This window comes from Perissodus microlepis, chromosome 17 (assembly GCF_051167445.1).
Source record: "Perissodus microlepis isolate ML-2025 ecotype Zambia chromosome 17, ASM5116744v1, whole genome shotgun sequence".
NCBI classification, from domain to species: Eukaryota; Metazoa; Chordata; class Actinopteri; order Cichliformes; family Cichlidae; genus Perissodus; species Perissodus microlepis.
In genome coordinates this window covers 10,559,500-10,582,061 of record NC_140477.1, presented here as the reverse complement: position 1 = coordinate 10,582,061, position 22,562 = coordinate 10,559,500, and the positions used below count along the sequence as shown (strand labels likewise).

The window sequence follows — 22,562 nt, the reverse complement described above, 5'->3', positions numbered from 1 at the left end:
GTAGGAAAGAAGCAGAAAAGTTCAAAACAAGGTGTAAATGGAAGCTGCTGTTGAGCCTGCACTCACCTCTTTGGAGGAAAGCACCACGCAGATCTTGGCAGCAGGATGGGGGTGAGTGGCTGCCCGGTGTGCCCATCCACAGTGCTTATAGATGGGCTCGGGAATCGGCTGATGCCCTGGGTTGCCACCCCGGCCATGCCAGTGTTGTTGGCATTGTTGATGTTGGCGTTAGAGTCTGATGAGGAGTAAGAGGAAGGGGTGAAAGTAGTTGAATCCATGAGCTTCTCATGAGACGGGCTCTCGCCTTCACAAGGTGACCCTTTTTGGCTGATGTGCAAGGGACGCTGGGTAGTGAAAGACTGCGGGAAGGACCCACGGCCATCGCTCTGGTTGTAGTAGTTGACATGGTTGCCAAACAACCCTCCTGTGCGCTGTGGTGTGGGCGGAGACGGTTGAGATGGAGGAACAGAAAAAGTTGAGAAGAGAAATGGAAAGTTAAAGAATATCTTAATAATGTACAGCACCACACCCCAACATCCATAATTCAAAACACTGCTAGCAGCAATGATGGGAATGCAAAGCAAAAAGCTTTTATCAAAAGGCAAAAATCTTCAGAACATTTTTAGTAAATGAAAGCAGACTGATAAAATTAAATAAACTGGACACTGGAGTTTTATTTTCTATGAACCTTAATTTTAGCTAGGCACATACATTTGGCTGTCTATTTTTGGTACACAATGCAAATACTGCAGCAAAAAAAACTAAACAAAACAGCATATGAATGTTATAATGGTGGCGAAAATGAAAGGTCGATAGCATAACTCACCCTCTTACTGTAGAAGGAGCTGTGTGTATGTGTAAGTGTGTAATCCTTACAGTTGCGGCGCTGAATATTTGTTTAGTGATTATAGTGTGTAAAATACTGCTGTGTTTATTAAAAACTTATTTTCATTGGACCCCAAACATCCCCCCAAAATCCATAAATATAGTTCAGTGAGTGTAGCATTTTGTAGCCAAGCTATGTGGTGGAACATGAGGCTTTTTTTATTATGTCTTCTTGACTAAGCACATGCAAGAATGCATGTTTATGTGCATGATGCAATAATACGGCTTCAAGCTGGCGTTGATCATCTCTCTGGAGAGTGAGTGAAGGTGTGTGTATCCAACCTTTACCCTGAAGATATCGTCCTCTGACGCCGCTGACACAGGCTCCTTTACACCTTTATCCAGCTCCTCCTCCACATTTAGGTCTCCGGAGATGGCTCTCCTAATCTCCGGACCAATGTCGTGCAATGTCCGCAGGCCCGCCTACAAACAGACACAGCAGTGTTGCTTACATATCATGTAACCCAGGAGCAAATTTCGAATGTCAGAAATCTACCTCTGTAATGTTTAGCTCTACTGTGAACAAAACTTGTCTGTATACCTGCAGAGAGAGTGCGGTTTTGGGGGGCACCTTGGCCACCAGCCCTTGTTCTTTCCTTTTCTTAAACTTGCGGAAATATTCCTGGATGAGGAAGGTGGCGTAGAATTTCCCGACTGTTACCTCGTCATCTGCAGAAACAAAAAAACACATCATTATTAAAAAAGATTAATGCTTAAAATTAACATGCTGCAAGATTTTTCAGAAACTCCACTGCAAGTGATGCAACCAAGGTTTTGACCACAGTAAGGTAACAGTAATGTCTATTGGAAACATTCACTTCTTAAATATTTGTGCATAAGAAACTGTGCTGCAGGGTATACATACCACCAGCAGGGGGCACTACTTGATCCAAGAGCTTCATACTGGTTCTCTTCCATATCTTCTTCACTATTGCCCTCAGTTCCTCATTGGCCTGCTCCAAGTTCCCTGCACACACAAAGCACAGTATGAAGTACACATTGTAGATTCAAACTAGTATTTCCATAGTTGGAAATTACATTACAACCCCTCTATAAAATAGATTTAAAAAAAAGTGGGTCAAAATAAGAAAACACGCAATTTCACATTATGCTATCAAGTATGATGATGTGCCCACTGGTGCGTACATGTGTGACCTTTACAGTTGTGTGCTAGTGATTGCCCCCATACGTGTCTTTTACCTTCTGTCTTTATCCTGAGTGCGGTTCTGACCAGGGCAAACAGTGTGGCGTTGAACATCACTGTTCCGTCGCTGTTCAGAGGCATGTTCATCGACACCAGACGCTACGTGAGATGAAAAACACACGCACCTTTTTAACACAGTGAATTGCCCTAACAGCTGCCAACAGATACTGGCAGCTGACAGTTTGTTAAAAATACGCAGACAGCAGTTCAACTATAAGGACGCTAATCTTTCGTTAGAGAGATTTTTTTGAGATATTTTCCCAGGTACGATTTGTTGTCAGTATGTGTTTTGAGTCATTGTGCAAGGCGTTATTAGCTGTGCATATGTCACCACTCTAATACAACACAACATGTGGATTTTTTTTAACTCATGCAGTGATGGTGCTTGAGCTGTTATATATATTTTTGATAACTCTGCAGCCTTGTTTAGGAATTTGTGTGACCATGCAAGTGTGTTTACCTTGCAAGCCACCCTGTGTGGACAGAGCTTTCCAAACCCGAGGGGAGGCTGGATTCTTCTGAGCAGAGTCACCACATCAAGATGTTTTATTCTCCCCCTAAAAACCAGCATAGATGTTGAATTTTAGAGACGCTCTACACTAGTGATTCTCAACCACGGATAGAGAGTACTCCAGGGAGTGTTTTTGCAGTAGAAACAGGATGCACGGACAGATTATTTCAACTACTTGAACATAACTTAGGATTTAATTAAAGAAATAAATTGAGCAGTTTTGAGCAGAAAACTTCCCTGTCAACTAAACTATAAGCAGTAAAAATACACAGCCAAAATAAATGCATGAATATATGTTTGAAACAGATGAAAAGTGGCAAATATAGCTTTGTAAACTTACTTAGCTTCTGGGTCATATTCAGCCCAGATCCTCTTGAACTCGTCAAGATGATGTGGCCCCAGGATCGACCAGTCACGCGTCAGGTAGTCAAAGTTGTCCATGATGACGGCCACAAACAAGTTGATGATCTGGGGAAAATCAGAAATCCATAAGTTTCTATCGTACCACTCTAAACAATTATAGACCTGCCAGTTCAATCACCATGTACTAAATTTCTCTACAGTCTATTAAATGTAACACACAATTTCAAAGTCATCTTTCTGGCACATTTTGAAATATGTTAATTTGCTATGTGTGGTTATGACAATCACATGAAATACTCTCCTTTTACTAATTAAAATTAGATGTGTGCCTCTACTCACCAGGAAGGCACAGAGCATGTAGAAGCTGACAAAATAAATGATGGCAAACTGGCTGCCACAGTCCTCATTGGACGAGCTGCTTTCATTGGTTGATCCTTTCTCACACGGCTGTTTGGGTGAACACGCCAGCATGATCTCCTGCCACGCCTCACCTGTTGCACATCTGATAGACAGACGCATGCACACAACCAACCAAATATGCATGGACGCCGACGCAAATGCCGGCGTGCATGCGGTTGTGAGAAAGATACACAACAGAAACAAAGAGGCACACATACACACATATTCAAATGCATGCATGTGCGCATGTATGCATTCGCGCATAAAAGCATGGAGTGAAGCACACGCATGCACATTATTACAAAGACAAAAAGAGAGAGACGCAGATGTTAGACTTTGTTCTTATTACATCTGAGCATATATAATATGACTATATATAAGCACTTTATATATATATATATCTATGATTTTTATTTTTTCCATTCAGTTTTGAGTAGTTTGTTCACAAACTACTCAGAGTTCCTCTGCTTATCAAGTGTCCAAGTATACTGTCATTCTTAATGGAGACTCAGTGCTATTATATATTCCATGTAGGGGTGTATCCAGAATAAGAAAGGATAGACATTTTTTGAACTTCAGGAGAATAAACTTGGTGTAATGCTAGTAAATTATGTGTGATTCCATCCTTTCAGGTTCTGTGGTTTTTGTCCCCCTTCATGGAATCTTACCATCATCACAACCAAGCAGAAAAGAGGAAGAAAACCTTCAGGGCGTTTGTCGTAAATCAACATCAAGCTGTTTTTGGCTGCTCCCATATAGACTAGCATGTTTGATTTGGCAGTTTTTAATGCCAAATTAAGTCTCCTCTATAATAAATAAAAATCAGTGATAAGTTATGTACAAAATTTCAGTGTAAAAGGAAGTGAATATAGGAACGTGTTTTACAGGAATAAGAGAAGTTAATATTTCAAATGGGAGCAGTTACACAAACAAAGTATACAGATTAGGAGAAAAGTGGAATAACAAAGACGATGAGGGAGTAAAAAAGAGCAAATGCCCAAATTAATCACCCTTACCTGAAGAGCAGCAGCACCGCCTGAGGGAATGTCTGGAAATTGTTGTTCCTGTTGATTTGCATGTGGTCCCGCAGAGCTATCTTACCAAACATCTGTATAGGAGGGGAGGGTGTAGTCACAGCACACAGCATATGATGTCAGCATTGACAAGTGAAAGTCGGTCACATTTAGTGGCCAGACATCCCCCAGCAAATCAAACCAAAGTGTCTCCTACTCATCGTCAGTGAAACAAACTATACAACAGCTTCCAGGTGAAACAGAGAGGAAGCAGAGAGACAAAGACAAACAGTAACTAAAGAGCAACAGAGAGAGGAAGATAATGGGAGAGCAAAATAACAACGTGACCAAACAGGAACTCTGAGTGACAAGACTCCAGGGGGACAGACACAGGACGGAGGCTTGCTAAAGGAGAGAAGGTGAGAGAAGATAACAGTGGGAGGGAAACAAGGGGATAACAACCTGACAGCTTACCTGCATGCCAATGACGGCGTATATGAAGAACAGCATCACTATAAGCAGAGCTACGTAGGGCAGAGCCTGAAGAGAGGAGAGACGCATCAGTGGCAAGTTTTCTGCAGGCTTATCCTACACCAGAGCTGGAGTCCATTCATTTTCATTCAAATCTCACTCGTCCAATTAATCTTCAAAGTCACAATCTATTTTTTTCTTTTCTTTTTTAAAAAATTTTTCAAACTTGTGAAAGTGAATGGATCTGCAGTCTTGTGTGGCACAACACCAAAAACAATCCAGGACAAATCATCTGACTTCAGAGTGAAAAACCTCAGCAAAATACAATCTGTTCTCTGGACTTAGCCAGGAGATCAGTCCCAACATACAGCACATGCACCAAACAAGGGCAGAACATTGTTTTTCTATATTAAGACGCATTAGCAAATGTGCAGAACTGTGCTCCTGGCTAATATTACTCCTGTGCATAGAAGGGCAGGGCCAAGTCATGATGAATAAATGAAAAAGTTAAAGTCTGCTCATAAATTAAATAAATTCTATAAGCGCACAAAATATTAATTGAGCCTGTGGCTCAAAATGATATTCACAACCACTGCTGATTTTTAAGCCTGTGGTTCAAACAGGCAGCAGTAGTACAACATGAAGTGGCCTGTCTCAGCTAACGCAAGAGAGAGAACAGATGATTTTAATGTCCCCACAACTCTCTATCAAATGATTTCACTTTTTTGGTGGAGTGCTTCATTAAACAAAACTTGTCTACGGCTTAACTCGCCTACAGGGAATGGTGAGCTCTCAGGGGTTAGTAGTAGGGCGCAGGGTGTTTGACGGTAATAGATAGAAGAAGAAGAAGAAGAAGAAGAAAGAAAAGAGGAGAAGTGGAAAGACGAAGAAAAGATTTCTCGTTAAGGTATGGATCTTTTTTCCTGTTTTCAAACTTCATAATCTGCTTCTGTAGTTAGACTCCCAAACATCCTCTCCATTACCTCACACCATCCCTCTTTTTTTTTTTTTTAAATAGCATCTACCTGACCTTCTACGCAAGTAAGAGGTGGGGATGAGGAGGGACAAGGCGAGGCAAGGAAAGGTAGCTTGTGAGACTCTACCAGGCTGGATTTACACAAGAACAAGGGCATTTATAGCTGCATGCATCTCAGAACTGAAAATAATTTTTAAATTTAATTTACAGACTTAAAATGTGTGGTTAAAATTAAAATGTCTTGTAAAATCTCTTAAAAAACAGAACTTAAGTGAAAGCAAATAGAGCTCTGATCTTAAAGGAAGGACAAAGAGAGCCACATTACTCGTCCCCTGCCACTTCTCCCTGTGTAAACCCAACCCCCCTATTCTAGCATGTTGTGTCCGGTTCTCCCCTCACTTGGAAGGATTTGATGAAGGTCCACAGCAGGGTCCGAATCCCTTCCCCGCGAGACAGCAGCTTCACCAGCCTCATCACGCGGAACAGCCGGAAGAAGGTGATGGAGATCCTGGCGTTCTCTTCAGAGTTCTGCAGTCCCTTTTGGTGGGGTTTGGTGTTTTTTTTTGTTAGAAAAAAAACACAGGACGCATGGGAACACATGCAGATAGATAAGGAAATGAAGCAAACACACACACACACACACACACACATATATACACACGCACGCGCATAAATGATCATGAGAATACATGCATATGCACACAGACATACAAGTAACATTTTTATCCATATTTCCACCCACACATATGGGTGTTAATATGAATAAAAGGCACACACATACACACACACACACACACACACACACACACACACACACACATACAGAGTTAATAAATGGAAACTTGCGTCCTACAAAATCCCATCAAAATCAACTGACACAAGAGATCTGGGAGAGAATCGGGCAGTCATGCTTACGTGTATGACTTCATGGAAAAATCCCTTGACATTTCTGATTGAATCCGCTTCATTCATGTTTACAAGCATCTGATACACCTTAACGCTGTTTCTTTGACCTCACCACACCGCCACCATAATCACAACAAAGAAAGCACCATCGGCCGTTTTATCTGCGTCCAATTACAGGTAAATCTAGCCATGCGCTGACATTTGACAAACAGGCTTTTAAACACTTTTGGGACCTCTGAAGTAAATCTTCTGCATTTATTCTGCACTGCTACAGACTAAAAATCTAATATCTGAGACTGGGACAGAGAGTCTTCCATCGATGGAGGTAAGCACTCTCATAAATCACTGTTAACAACTCACAGTAGATACAATACAAAAATCCGAGCCTGTGGGCTGATTCCTGTTTCAATAAATCATGCAGACAGGCTAATTGTTTGTCACAGATAAACTGGCCACCTGGAGAAAGAAAATCCAAGGATGATATTCCAGAGGATAAAGTTATTACTGCCCAGTGCAGTGACTGCCATGTAGAAACACTATTTACCTGTGTGGTAAATCTCCATATCTACACCATCTGTGTACTGTGATCTTCTAGGTCTCTTTTTATTTACAGAGCCTCTAGTATTTTGCAATAAGTCAGCAATAAAATATTCAGCCATCTAGCAGAGTGCTATTCTAATACAGATTTATTTATTTATGCTGTTCCTGCTCGTTCTCTAGGACAAAAAGGCAGAAAAACAAAGGCAACATCAGAGTTTTTGTACAGCACGATGCACACAACACAGCAGCTAAGGGCCAAGCTAAGGAATAAATATCCACAATTTACACCACAAATGGCAGCTGAATCGGGTGAAAGCAAGGATATCGGATCATTAGCAATCCTAATGACAAAACTAGCTATGCAAAATTAAGGAGAAAATCTCCAGTTCACCATTATCTGACTGGCCAGTATGCACAGAACAAACCTGACTACACGCAACGTGTAACCAGAGGAGAGCCGTGCTATATCTTTCGTCACTGTAATAATGAAATGTGACCCAAAGAAACACGGCATCAGCCTCTCTGACCTCTGAATCTGCTTTGCCACTTGTATTTTTCCAAGAAGCCATTAATTCTTTATGTTAATCCCACAAAGAACACACAGTGTGCTCCCACAAAGAACTTGCCATTCTCCACACATCCTGCTGCAGTTTGGGATAACAGATGTTGCACGGTGCGTTACTTTTCAACATATTACTGATCTGATTTGCATTCATTATTTGCACTAGTCACTTGCTATGTGTTGCAAATAAATCAAAGTTTGGAAAAATGACTAGTCACTTCTATTTTTATGTAATTCTGGGATAAAAGTGAATATGTTTTGGGTTTTTTTCTGACGTAGTGTTGACAAGTAACCGATAACATGCATTATCCCAAACTCCACTGCCAGATATGCTAAAAGTGGCACATCCTTCTGAGGAGTGGAAAATCACAATTCTGTACTGCATGTAAATACCACAATTGGACCACAGTGGGCACCATTGCACCATTGAAAGAGTGGGGGTGGGGGTGGGGAGTGAGCAGAAGAAGTACAGTGACAGTAAGTGTAACAGAGAGAGAAAGAGAGCCAAAGACAGAGACTAAAGATGAGGAATTGTTGGAAATATTCAGAGACAAATCACAAGACTGATTCGTAAACAGACAGACAGATACAGATAAAGAGACAGATACGGACAGATAGATCAGTGGAGAAGAGTGAGAAAAAGAGAGACAGCGTGACAGCGTGACCATGATGGCTCGTACTGATGACGAAGCACAAAAGATACCACTTCCATACGGAGGGCAACTTGCAAGCCATGGGGAGGAAGTGGGGGCAGCTTGCGCCATGGCAAGAATGACAGCCACCAAGGAAAGTCACAAGACTCCAGTGATACTAGGCCTGCATAACGTACAGTGTCCTTCACCATATAGGACTACACATGTATAAACATTTAAAAAAGCACAAACAACAGCAATATATATCTTGGCATGCTGCAGAAGTTAACAGCATGAGCGACAGAGGGGGAGATGACAGAGTGGACGAGAAGATCATACCGTGGATGGCATAGCAGAGGGAGGGATGGAATGATGGAGGGATGAAGGGATGGTGGAGGAGGTAGGGCGGCGGGCGAGGTTACCGTCGGAGCGTACCATTGGCCTTACCACAGGGGGGTGAGAGGAGGAAGAGGAGGAAGAGGAGGACGAAGAGGACGAGGACGAGGACGAGGAGGAGTCAGCCGGCTTTAAGGAAAGGCAACAAACATCAGCACCAGAGTAGCGCCTTGGTGTGTGTGTTTGTGTCACGGTGCAAGTGTGTTTATGTGTGTGTCTGTGTGTTTTGCTGTTTGTTTTTTTGAAAACGAAAAAAAAAAAATCACAAACCGACAGAGTTTAATATCTGATCAGGACTCATATGGTGGTGAATAAATATAATCTCATCAGAGCCAGATATTAGAGGGAGATATTTGTGTGATATTACTGCATCTAGAGACTGACCTATCCTCTGCGAGGGCCACATCAGGCTGAATCACTTCTTATCAGAGATACTAGAAGACTGAAACATGTAGTGATGAGAGATGGTGGGAAATTTCTGTCCTTGAGGGACAAAAAAATGAATAACGCTAAGGAGCTGCAACACAGGGGGTGAGAGTTGTCGTAGAGTGTGTGTCTATGTGCAAAAGCTTATATGTGTATATGATCGGGGATAATTTAAGTGAATCGACATTTAACCAAATTTACCTACATTAATCAGGTGCATCTTTCACCAGAGAATAGTCACAATTCATGTGAAATTAAGATTTTTTTGGAAGTTTTACTTTGAAGGAAGCATCCACAGTTAAGATGCTGGTAAGATAACACATAAAACTCTGTAAGTTCCACTAACTACAAAGACGATGCTAGACTGTGGAAATTAGAGCTTGTGTGTGTCTGCATGTACGAGCACACAAACCTTGTGCTGTAGGGAGCCACCCACTGGTTTTCCCTGGCACTGCAACATTTCAGACTGCTGGGAGTGATAGATTAACTAACAGTTCAATCTATGACTCGGAAGCGCGTCACTCTGCGTTAGAAATGGCCGTGTTGAAATACCCCTCACAAAATAAACGCATCATTACTTCCTGTCCTTGTTTTCAAAATCAAAAAGGCCTGAGCGGGTGAGTTTAAAGGAAGAGAGAAAAAGGGTGTTTAAGAGACACAATAGGAAGGAAATTAAGGAGAAAATTGGGAAAGAAAAGGAAGAGTAGAAGAAGGGAAGGAAGACATGCAGGGAAATTATTTTAAAGAGTTGGAAAACAAATTAAAAGAGGAAGAAAACAAGGAAGGAAGGAATGAGGGATTTTATGGGATTTCAACAGGGCCATCTACACGCCTTTATGATAACACACACACACATACTAACGATGTACACAGAGTAAAAAGTCTTTACGATGCACCACTTCTCTAAATAGAAAACGTAAATAATAGAAAAACAAAAGTAATAATCTCTTCACATAAAAAAGGAGATCAGGCATAGCAAGCCTGAAGAGAGAATATGAGTATATGTGCGTTTGTGTGAGCGTATGAGAAAACTGAGGTGCAATCGGGGGGCGATGAGGGAAGGGAAGGTTGGAAGAAAGGGCAACTGTAGGAAGGAGGGAGGGATAAAGGAAGGATCTGCAGGAAGGAAGGACGGAAGGGTATAGGGAAGGAAGATAACCTGATTTATATTAAGTGTGGACTAAGCAACAAACTAAAGGCATGTTTGAGTGTTTTTCTGAGGATTATGATTAAGGGCCATTGTTTGCAATGTGCTTTCATTTCAAATTGAAATCAAAGCTTTGACACAGAATCCAATTAAACTTAAAATATCCTTCATTTATCTTCTTTTAAAACACATCAAAAGTAAAATATTGATACTACACGGAATTTTTGGCCCTGGAAGATTCTCAAATAAAATATACTTTTAGCAAAACACAAATTTAGTACTAAAAAAAATAACCAAACAGTCAAATTATAATATATACACAATATATAGGCTGAACTACAGTGCAGATGTGAGCACGTTTAAAATGGATCCGATTTTTTCACTCACATTGCACGCCAATTTTTTCAAGCAAAAAATTTCATCAGTTCAGTCAGTTTAATGGGTAACATGTGTGTCATGGGATTATTCTTACCCGATAATTTACGTTACAGAAGCTCGAAAATATTTTTGTTTCATTTGTCATATTTATGTATATTTTAAAACACATGTTTACATATAGAGCGGATAATTGTGGACCTCGTAGGGCATATGAAACACACGAGAGACCCATGTTACCCAGCTTTCATTTTATGTGAGCAAGCTGCACCGCAATCAAACGTCAAAGAAAAGACAGAGAAAAAGAGAGAGATAAACATCCATAAAAGAAGAGTTCAGTGCATTGAAAAGGCCCAGAAAAAGAGAAGGAGGAGGAGGATGGAGAGGAGAAGAAGAGGCATTCCGAAGATAGAGAAAGAGATGCAGTCCATACTGGCATTGTCTGCAAGACACCGCTCAGAGCAAACCACTACTGATCTGTTCAAACTACTGCTACTCAAACCAAAACCAAAACGTAAAAGAAACCATACAAGGTTTAAGAAGCACCCGCAGGTTTCTGGGGAGAATTAGAGATCCAGGATTAAGGGGATATTCGGTTTTAATGACCGGAAGATATGCGGCTAATCTAAGTCAACCAGGCACCCAAAGGAGCGGCGAAGTGGGTGCATTTAGATTGGACGTTTTAAATATTTACTACAGGCAAAGTGATAAGGTTTTAAACGCCAGCCTGTTACTGCACTCCACTGTACACTCGTGTACATTTGAGAGATGCGACTAAGGAGATGGCGGCTGTTAAATACATTCACTTGTGCTTTCGTGGCTGATGCAGTCGCAGGCTAAGATTTTAAATGTCTATGTGACAGGGCCCCAGTTCAAAAACGGTCAAGAGTTCTCAGAGTGCGGAGGGTTTCTTAAAAAAAAGACACTGGAAAAGAAAAAACTACAGGAGATAAAGACAGAAAAGGTAGCTTGGGCAGCGCATCGCCCAAATTATTAAAAACTACCAGAGGAGAAAATGAAGAGGAGGAAAAAAACAAACAAACTTGGGGCATGCCTTTAGGTTAGAGGTTAGAAAACAATATGATGAATCATTCAGAAGGAACTGCAAACCAATTAACCAAATCAATCAATCTCCCAATTAACCAACTCACTCAAATCAAAGGCAATCTCCAAACCAAAGTGCTAAGTGCAACATCAGCGGCTTGTATAGATGACAAAAGTGGATATCTCTGGCCCAACACACCTCAGTCTTAAGGTGGTTATTCGACCTGTTTATTTAAATTGACATTTGTGCCTTTCTAAACATGAGCTTCAAGATTAGATACAATATTGAAGATACTTTATGATCCTTTATTGAGTCCCTTGACAGCAAATTGTTTTAATAACTAAATAGAAAAACGAAATAAAGCACATATCTAAGCATACCCAAGCAACGATAAGCAGCTTTGTCAGCCTCTCATGGGGACAAATGCCTTCCTCATGGCATGAATACAAGCGCTTAGCTCATACATGCCTGGAATACAGTAACTGTACTGTATTTGTATGCCTCACCAGTTCTATCTGAGGAGGAAAAGCTGCATATGAAATAAAGTACTGATCTACTTGTATGCATGCTCTCTTCCTGCTTCATGTTTTCAAACCAGTTGGAATTTTTAAGCTGGTAATATGTGGATCTCCAATCCTAAACAGAAAAAGGCTGTATTTATTGTGACCTCCTAAATAAAAGTCTTTTAGTGCTCTTTATTATGTTAGATTAGAAGACTAATGACTGACTTTGAAGGACCTTGTTCTTTCTAGCTGAGGAATAGCCAAGCTCTGCTTACCAAAAAGACTGGCTACACCTAGCTCTTTCCAAGATCACTGTAGAGAACACCAGCACCACTATGTTTTGTGACTGAAATCAACAAAAGAGATGGGTGGCTGCTTTCTTTTTAACCCTTCACCACAACTGGGCCAGCTCTTCTCTCCTGGTGTCTTTATTTTCCTTTTCAAGTTATGCTAACCCTCAACTCTGACTCAAACATGTAGTCAGAACTCCATCAACATTATACTAATATTAAACACTTACTTCTTTAAGTTAGGGTAAAAGTACTGATTCTTGAAGGTGCTATGTCCTTGATCTAGTCCTTAGGAGGTCTTAAAATGATCTCAATACAGCCTCAGATAAACAACAAAACTAAACATCTTATACTGTGTTATTTATTTAACATAAAATAAGTCAAAATCCAGAAGCCATGTGCAGGAAATTTATCTCTAAGTCAAACCACACTGCAAAAAAACCCTGGAAGAAGCTACATCTCATGCTCTACAGGCCTCAGTTAGTTGTTAAGTGATAAAGTTCATGACAGTACAAGTAGAAAAAGAATGTCTAACTATGCCACTACAGCTTAGGTTTGCAAAATTGCATCTGAACAAACCACAAGACTTCTGGAATAATGTCCTTTGGACCAAGAGTGGAAACCAAAGTGGAGATGTTTGGCCATAATGCACAGCAGAACATTTGGAGAAAACCAATCACAGCACAAACACCTCATACCAACCACTCCAACAGTGATTTAAGCTTGTTTTGATAGACCATCAACTCCTTTGTATACCAAAGCATACAAGGGTCAAACTTGAGGCGATCGGTCTGACAGCTAAGGTTTGGCTGAATTGGGTCATGCAACAGGTTAATGATCCGAGGCACAGCAGCAAATCTACAACATAAAGGCTAAAAAAAGAAAAGAATCAAGGTGTTGCCATGGCCCAGTCAAAGTCCTCAATGTTTGACACACTGCTTCTGGATTTTGGCTCAATTTTTGTTAAATAAGTAAGACCTAATTTTAAGAATTATTAAGGACTAGATATTTTTTTTAAAAAAATATGTCTTGATGTATTTTAGAATTGACAGAGGGTGAACTTTTTTTTACCATAAGTGTATAGAGAATTACACTTGTTCTCGTGTTTTGTTTTTTGTTTTACAAAAGATGCAAAGCTTTTCAGATTGAAGGGAAACCATCAAAGAAACTTTAATGATGGGCAGGTAGAAGGAATGTCGAAGTAACATTAAGGTCTTCGGTGAGCCCGATCATTAGTACAAATGCACTTTCCTCTAAGGATAAATGAAAAGGACCGTGCAGTTCTTAAACTCTACTCCTGCCAAAGAGCACTTTCAGTACCACATGAATTAAACACTAACTGTCCCTGAAGTGTAAATACAATAGACACTCAACATTTGACTTGTGTTTGGGATATTCATTCTTATTCAGCCCCACCACTGACCATAGGGCCTCCACGTCAATGATAAATGAATTCATACATACATTTACATAAATTTCATGGGTCCCGAGTAAATCCATTTATGGATCAAATTGTTCCCCATGTCTCCACATTGCTACTGTTGGACAAAAGAAAATGCAACTCGTGTATGTTTCTCATAGCTACCTTAAGTTTTTCTCGCTATATATGAACTCAAAGCGCTTTTCTTCTTACCCTCAAAACACTGTTGTTATAATATGAGAATCTGCATTTGTTCCTTCATTCAGAATATAATTTCTGCATAAGATAAATTGGATACAGTAACAGGCCTGGATATACCACTGTTGTATCTGTCATGCTATACAGTGTCCATCATGCCAGGGGAATGTATCCCCTAAGGCAGTGATGAAAGACCAAATAAAACCAATGTGTAACCAAACCAAGTGCTGAGGAAATGCAATCGGTTCTATTGACAAATGCAATAGTCTCTGATGCTACTGATACTAAGCAGACCGAGGCGTGAAAACATATCTCAAGCAGCTTCAAATGTTAAAAGCCGCACTGAAAATTTGGCATTTTCACACTGCTTCTAATAGTAAAAAAGTGATTAGGATTGCTTGGGAAGGAGGCATTTTCTTACACAAAAAGAAAAAAAACAAAACAAAATGAAAGGAGGCGATACCTTACCACGTCCAAAGATAATCAGATATGGGAAGAAAACAAAGCTCAAAAACTACAAAAACCCTTCAGAAGCCAGTAGTTTCCAGTTTGATCGGGCCCCATATGGCTGTTTTATCTGCCAGACTTACTCAGCCATCTCTTAGGTTAAAATATTGTGCAGCTGAAGTTTTCCTAATCATTTGAAAGCATGCGAGATGGGTATCAGCGCTCGGTCTGTTTGTGTGTGTGGGAATGGCAGAGCAGGCAGGCAGGAAGGGAGGGAGGGAGTTTGGACTACTTACGTTAACCTCAGTGATCGCTATGTCAACAATGCTACCCACAACTATCAAGGCATCAAATGTGTTCCATGCATCAACAAAATAATGCTGTGTAGGGATGGACAGAAAAGGAAAACAACAGAAGAAAAGGACAAAACATAAGACATTTAAAAAAATGGAAAGAACGGAAATTAAAGGAGAGAGGAGAAAAAATAAGATAAAAACCATTACATACATGAGCACTGGAGTTTTTAGTAGGAGTAGAAAGGGAAAGAAACAACAAAATTTAAAAAAGGCTCAAAAAGAAAAGAGGGGGCAGTCTGAAGAAGATAGACAGCACAGGTAGAGCAGCAGCGATCGGTCATGCTTGTCCATGAGAGGAAATGTCAACAGGAACAGGAACAGTAAGGAACAATATGCAACAAAATCACAACTAAAAAAAAATGAGAAAAAGCTGCGTAAGGCTGTTTGTGATTGGTCAGTGAGTTAGTTCAGTTAGTCAGGGGGATCAAACCTGAGTGTCACAGTGTGGCCAAAAAAACAAAAGAAAAGAAGCCAAAAAACCCAACAACATTTTAGATACTGTGAAGAGTTAGGAAAGAGGACGCAAGACAGAAACCTTTGTGCTCAAAGCTAAACCCTGCCTCTGTTTCCTCGACTTTTTGTGAAACCCAGGAAGAAGCTTGTTCTCGCTCAGGAACCTCTGTGGCTGTGGGTGGGTGGGAGTGGGGGTCCCGTGCGTGGCAGCGGCCATCTTGGTTTTAAGAATGAAAGGAAGAGAAGGAGGAGGAAGAAGAGAAGGAGGAGGCTGGCAAAGAAGATAGATGAAGAGAAATGACAGCATGACAGAGAGTAACCACAAAGGAAAGGAGAGCAGAAGAAGGTAAGACAGAGTGAGAGGACATAAGACAGAGAGGGAGAGACAAGGAGAGTGAAGTGGGAAGGGGGGGGGGACGTCGTACTTACGTTGATTTCACTGAGAATGACGTCTATTATGCTGCCAATTACGATGAGGAAATCAAACACATTCCAGGGATCACTAAAGTACCCCTACACAGGATGAGGTGAGCAAGAGGAGGAGGAGGGTAAGAAAGGTAGGTTAGAAGGAAAACAACATCTGCTGCCACTTCGCAGCCCTTATCAAGGTGGTATGAGGTTGTATAGTACATTGAGGAAACAGAAAGAAAATCAGCTACACTTGATGAACCAACACATGAAAGGATAAGAAGTTTCCACTGAGCTATCTGTTCATCGAGTGCAGCTGAATTTCCTGCTCTGCGAAGGATGGTGGGTTAAATGGTTATTTACATCTTCCACGTGCATCTCGGGGCTATTCAGCAAAGCTGTGGCAGTGATTACACTGAAAGCCGACTTTGTTTACTTAACTTATTGTGGGCAATTCTTTATCAGCATTGGTACAAAGGCAGTATTTATGCAAAAATACATCCCTATATCTTCAGGCCAGAATGGTATTATTCACATTTATTTTTATAGTGTAATTACAAAGAGCTGCGTCTTTGAACATTAATGAACCTTGGAGTTTCGTCTGCATACACTGTCGTCTAATACGTCACTGTGATTATTCTTTTTTTTTTTAAACACATCTGGATCACTTTGACTTTTATCGTTCTCGGTCATAGTTTTGCATATTTTACAGGAATGGAACTAGCGACTACCTACAATAATTTCAACAAAAACATTAAGTCGTAAGGTATGCATGACAAATATCACGCAACTGTTTGCACCAATTGCTAAATTGGTGGCTACACACACTGACGGGGAATGGAGATCAATCTTGTTGATCTATTTTAAGCTTCTTCATCTGTCATCAGCAGCTGAGATAACATGAAAAAAAGGGGGGAAAAAACTCCTCCTGCCATAATTCGTCTGCACAGTGCAGATATTAGAAGGTATCCTTGGCAACAGTGGTTTTAATGAAGTTGTTTTCAGTTTTAGGAATAATAATGAGAACTGAGAGTTAAATATTAGTCAAACGGAGGTTTGGCATTAGTACCCAAATATTCATTTATGAATTGATTAAATAGAGAGATTAGACAAAAAAAAAAGCATTGTAGTCTAAATAAATAATTAGATTATGTGATTCATTAAAGACTTAAAAATATAAAAGAGAGGGAAAAACTGTAAAAACATGTAAAAGTCTTTGTTAGTGTTACTGTTGCCCATCCATTGATCAACCTATCAAAAAGTATTGAGGTTAAATAGAATGAGGCAAACATTACTGGAGCGAATTCCTGGCGTCTGTGAGACCTGAGAAGCAAAAGCATTAGTGAGCTCCTCCGTCCTGTGCGATGGCTGTTTAAGGCAAAAGTTTATCAAGGCAAGGAAAAGCATACACAACACCATATGTCCTAAGCACTGTTCATTGTGGCTTGGGAATCTGCTGTCATGCTGCACCACAATAAACAAAAGAAAGAAAGATGCAAAACAAGTATCAGTTCGTCAGTATTTTATACGTAAAGAGTCACAACTTAACTGGTGATACTTTGATGTTTTTTAAAAAAGAGAAACGCTGCCTTCATGATCTGGCAGTTCATCTTCCTCACATACATAACGCAGCACAGCACGATGTAAATTCCCAAGTCCTAAAATTCATTGTTCCAAAATCCACCGTTGGCTAAAATACTGCAGAGCATGCATTATGTTACTCAGACAAAATGTTCTAACCGTAGCATTTCAAAAGTCATTACAAGATAAGCATCTTGCAACTATTTAAATAAAAAGCACAAACTTTGCAGAGGATTATTGGAAGAAACAACAAAACAAAACAACAGAAGACTTGTAATTTAATTAGTGGTTGGAAAACATTGTGTGCAAAATAGTAGATGGTCTTCATTAATGAGCCCAATTAACTTTTGTAATAACTGGAAAACCTTTGTTCTTTTGATTAGTACAATGCAACAGTAGTCAAAGGAGTAAAGTATAATATGAAACTATGTTATTGCTGTTGATTGCGTTCAAGATTCTCCACTAACCCTGCGGTAATAAGAGGGAGCATGCCCATCTGTTACTGTTTAAATAGCTGAAGCACCAGGAAGTTCTTAGATTGGGCACGGCAACAACAGCAGGATAACAAGGGAACAATGGGATTAGGCACATAAACGCTTTCCTCTAATCATGGTTTAAATCCATCGTATCGTAAGGAAGGAAATGAAAAAGAATTATGAATTTAGAGCACAACAATCCGTCTTCTGCAACGCTGTGACTCAAAAGCCTTTAAAAAAAAACTATTAAACTCTTTTTCTTCCGGGCTGCAATGAGCACTGATAGATAGAGCTGTGAGTTTATCTAATTTCATCTACCATTACATTATAAAATGTCTCTTTGTCTGTGCTTTTTCACATTTCTCTAGTCTGTAGTCCTACACAGGTATCACTGTTATTCTAGCCTGCTGTTTGAGTGAACGTACCCTGGGTTTGAAGGCGATCAGTTTAAGGATCATCTCAACAGTGAAAAGTCCCGTGAAGAGCATGTTGAGGATGTTCATGGCATCATTGAAATTTTTGGTCTGTCCATGATGCTGCAGGGGAAAAAAACACAAACTCATTACGCAATGTTAGTTCTATGGGAGTTTTTTTTTTCTAAATGTACGCACACATTACTCACCTGCATGGCCAGACAGATGGTGTTGAGAAGGATGAGTGTGAACATCAAATACTCAAAGTAGGTGGAGTTAACCACATACCACACCTTGTACTGGTAAGGGTTCTTGGGGATGTAGCGACGCAGCGGACGAGCCTTTAGAGCGTACTCCACGCACTGACGCTGTGGCATACACACACAAACACAAAGGTGAGCATTTGCCATTTACATGTGTCTGCTGATGTAGTTCCAAAAGTATTCAGCTGTGTGTCTCCCTGTTCCCAGACAGTCATGGAGGAAAAGCTGTAGAAAAGTCTTTTGGCACGCTAAAAAAGCCAGACTACTCTTCTATCCTCTGTCTGCATTTACATGCTCTTTCTGAAACATGGATCATGTCAGAGAACGCAGCTGCAGGCCCTTGGCCTCGTTCCTTTTGTAAGGTTTAGTCTCATCTTTTTTGAACTGCTGCAGCTCCTCCTGGCTGGGCTCCTGAAGTGGTTCTGCCCCTAAAACTCATGTTCAGCCTCTTCAGATTCATCCGTGTCAAACCCCCATTGCCTGGCTCTTATTCCTTCTTCCTTGTGGCTCCTAAATGACACAATGACTTTCCCGCTCCTGTCAGAACAGTAGAATCACTCCTCTGTACCTTTAAAAAAATCTCTCTGCTGTATGTCTGCCGTACTACGAGATTTAAAGACAGAAAGTTATCACTATACAAACAAAAAAAAAGCTCCAAAAGTACTAATAATTTTATCGAGTAGTAACTTTACACAAAATATACATGAACACTACCTGGTTTTTGTCCAGCTCGCAGTTCTTATATTCTTGCTCCCCTTGTTCCTGGAATGTGACGATGACGAAACCGACGAAAATGTTCATCATGAAGAAGGCAATGATGATGATGTAGATGATGAAGAAGATGGAAATGACCACGCGGTAGTTGTAAATGGGCCCCACATCCTCAGCATGAGAGTCAATGGCTCGGTACAGTAACCTGACAAAGAGACGGAAAATAAAATCTGGAATTTAAAAAACAAATTGCATTTATTCCATTGTTTAGTAAGAAGTTTCACAATCACAAGGTTTTTTGTTTTGTTTTGTTTTGTTTTACAAAAGAAAACTATTATATTTGAACACTGTGCATGTATTCAAATTGTTATGTATTTAAACAGTCAGTTTAGTCAGTCTGAAAACCCTCTACATGTCATTATTATCAAGTTCAAGTTCAAGTTGGCTTTATTGTCACTTCAACCATATACATTTAGTTCACAGTGAAACGAAACAACGTTCCTCCAGGACCAAGGTGCTACATGCAACCAAAATTTACAACATAAGTTAACAGAAAAAAACACCAAACTAGCTAACTAAGAGGCCTAGTTAGCTGGCTAGCAGAGACAAGACAGACTGACCTAACATAAATTACAACATAAATTAACAAAAAAGCTAACTATCTGACTATCTAAGGAAGAATAGGAAGTAAAGAAGTTAGTGCAAAAATCCAGTAATAATATTGTGCAAAAGAGCATTTACAGGTTGGTGTATACGATAGTTTGGTGGTGTAGGTCGGTCACTTTGACCTTCAGATCAATCAGAATTTTGAAAAAGATGTCAGAGGTCAAATGTGACATGATATTTTAAATCTTTATACGGTACTATCTCTATGTTGACAATAGAAACCACACTTACCACAGCTATAAGGCTTATTGTCAATTTTGGACCAATAAATTACTGAGTTGACCTTGGATGTGGATTGTAAGAATGACCCCACTCTACACTCTTACAAAGTTTTATCTGAATTCAGACACTCATAAAAAAAGGGATCGTAATATATATACATAAAAAAACCATCTGCACTGTGTTGTTATATAGACACACACCCTGGCCATCCCTCGAAGGTAGACACGGCAAACAGTGCCATCATGCCTTGTAGAACATCATCAAAGTTAAAGTCACTGTTCTCCCACACTCTTGGGGCTTTGTCAGGCTTCCCCACATCCCCGTCTTTATATGTGATGAAAGAACCTCTGTGGACGCAAACAGACATACACACACATAATGTAGTTAGACTGTAAGAAAAAAGATTAAGATGCCGTCTGCAGGGGGGATCTCTTACCTGCACTCTGCCTGAGTCTGCTTAGAGTTGTCGGTACAGTAGAAGAACTTTCCCTGATTGAAACATGAAACAATTTCTTAGTCAGAATTTAAAAAAGGGTTCAAAAAGTACATTAACTAACTGATCATATTCCCTTTTTTTACCTTAAAGAGTTGCACTCCAATACAGGCGAACATGAACTGGAGTAACGTGGTGACGATGACGATGTTGCCAATAGTCCTGATGGCCACAAACACGCACTGCACTACATGCTGCAAAAAACCCACCAAATATAAGAGTGAGTGATTAGTCTATGCCTTTTTTTAGAGGACAGATAAGTGTGCATTGTGTGTATTTTTTATGCGTGACTATGTCAACCTTTAGTCCTTTGGCTCTGTTGATGGCCCTCAGTGGTCTAAGCACGCGCAGAACTCTCAGGATTTTTACAACATTAATTGCGCTGGACCTGTAGACACACATTTGATTAAACTACTGACCTGCCAATTTGATTGACCACATCTTACCATCTTAAAAAAATATATTTGTAATGTTGGAACAACACACACCATAAACTGCTTTCAGTAGAGTCTTTACTTTTAAACACAAACTGTGGAGGCTGATGCAACGAAAAGCTAATGAAATGACAAAAAATGGACAAAATACAATGGACAACTGAAATAAAAGTTCACAAGAAATTAAGAAAGATGACAAAAAACAGATACAAAAAGGAATTTAACACAGCCTTGATTTGTTTTTAGGGAAACATAAAATGTAAAACTGAAATTTTATCACGGCTTAGAGTGGAGAGCACCGAGAGGCAGAAGTCGAAGGCAGGAGAAGTAACTGAAAGTGAGCAGTTTATTTGGCTGCTGAAAAATTGTACAAAATACAAAAAAGACCAAACAGGAACACAAGGAGGATGAAAAAACATGTAACACCATGGGAACAAAAGAAGGTAAGAAAACAGACGCCATGACAAACAGAAAGGTCGGAGTATACATACACTGGGAACTGATTACATGATGGCACACAGCTAGGAAGAGGGGAGAGGTGCACCAGTCAGCAACAGGTAAAAACAATGAGGGGAAAAAAATAGAAAGTAAAACTGGATACAGAAGACTAACCTTCCAAGTAGAAGAGTAAAAAGAAAAAAACACCGAGATATGAAGGCAAACACTAAACAACGTGACAGAAACAGTGGATACAGAACACAAAACAAAGACACCAACACAGACAAGAAAAAGGAACTCAAAGAAACAATGGGGGTACTGTGAGCATGAAAAACAGGAACAAAAACCCAAGAACCCAGAACTCAACATCAAGCATTTCATCATCTACACCAAACTACTGTTATTATTATTTTAACTAACGTCCCATAGCTGTGAAAGCATTCTTCCCAAGAAGACCAACGTGTATTATGTTACTAAATAAATAAATCTTTATGCCTAGCTTGTTGCTGTAATGTTGTTAATGTTATTTATTTTATAAACAGAAACTATTTAGCTATGCACATACTTACTTTTTAGACAGTTTAAAGCAAATTTAATAGACTTTGTTAATGTTACGAGTAGTTCTAGCATCAGTTATCAAGGGGTCACTTTCAAAAGCAGAAAGCATACAGTCACGTCCATAATTTGTCTGACAAAGACACAATTTTTTTTTAAAACTTTTTCTAAACTACCATAGTGGATTTAAATCAAGCTATTAAGATGTGAATAAATTTCCCCCTTTCAGCTTTAATTCAAGGTGATTTTACAAAAGTTGCAATAAGTACAATGCAATAACATTTCAGTAATTAAAGCCATTGTTTGATACCATTTTCAGAGAATCAAAAGTAATTGGACAATTAAATGACAAAGCACATTTTTAAATATATTTTTAAAGATCAA

At 39.8% G+C, this 22,562-nt stretch overlaps 1 protein-coding gene across 17 annotated transcripts in view; it reads right to left on the bottom strand.

Moving 5' to 3' along the window:
* cacna1c (calcium channel, voltage-dependent, L type, alpha 1C subunit) overlaps nt 1-22,562 on the bottom strand; it is a 235,227-nt gene that overhangs the window by 16,795 nt on the left and 195,870 nt on the right. For 9 of the 17 annotated variants that reach the window (XM_084910562.1, XM_084910570.1, XM_084910577.1 and 6 more), the window contains 20 exons: nt 21,052-21,139; nt 20,838-20,945; nt 20,695-20,747; nt 20,459-20,605; nt 19,374-19,575; nt 18,606-18,764; nt 18,409-18,519; nt 15,948-16,031; nt 8,898-8,987; nt 6,222-6,359; nt 4,850-4,915; nt 4,379-4,470; nt 3,303-3,465; nt 2,941-3,068; nt 2,550-2,646; nt 2,086-2,188; nt 1,751-1,852; nt 1,427-1,554; nt 1,168-1,308; nt 67-431 (listed from right to left, as the gene is read on the bottom strand). In XM_084910562.1, the coding sequence (XP_084766688.1) occupies nt 67-431; nt 1,168-1,308; nt 1,427-1,554; nt 1,751-1,852; nt 2,086-2,188; nt 2,550-2,646; nt 2,941-3,068; nt 3,303-3,465; nt 4,379-4,470; nt 4,850-4,915; nt 6,222-6,359; nt 8,898-8,987; nt 15,948-16,031; nt 18,409-18,519; nt 18,606-18,764; nt 19,374-19,575; nt 20,459-20,605; nt 20,695-20,747; nt 20,838-20,945; nt 21,052-21,139 (2,565 nt within the window). Of the gene's footprint in view, nt 1-66; nt 432-1,167; nt 1,309-1,426; nt 1,555-1,750; nt 1,853-2,085; nt 2,189-2,549; nt 2,647-2,940; nt 3,069-3,302; nt 3,466-4,378; nt 4,471-4,849; nt 4,916-6,221; nt 6,360-8,801; nt 8,988-15,005; nt 15,090-15,947; nt 16,032-18,408; nt 18,520-18,605; nt 18,765-19,373; nt 19,576-20,458; nt 20,606-20,694; nt 20,748-20,837; nt 20,946-21,051; nt 21,140-22,562 lie in introns of all 17 variants that reach the window. The other 8 variants (XM_084910568.1, XM_084910564.1, XM_084910567.1 and 5 more) reach the window with 5 other exon arrangements.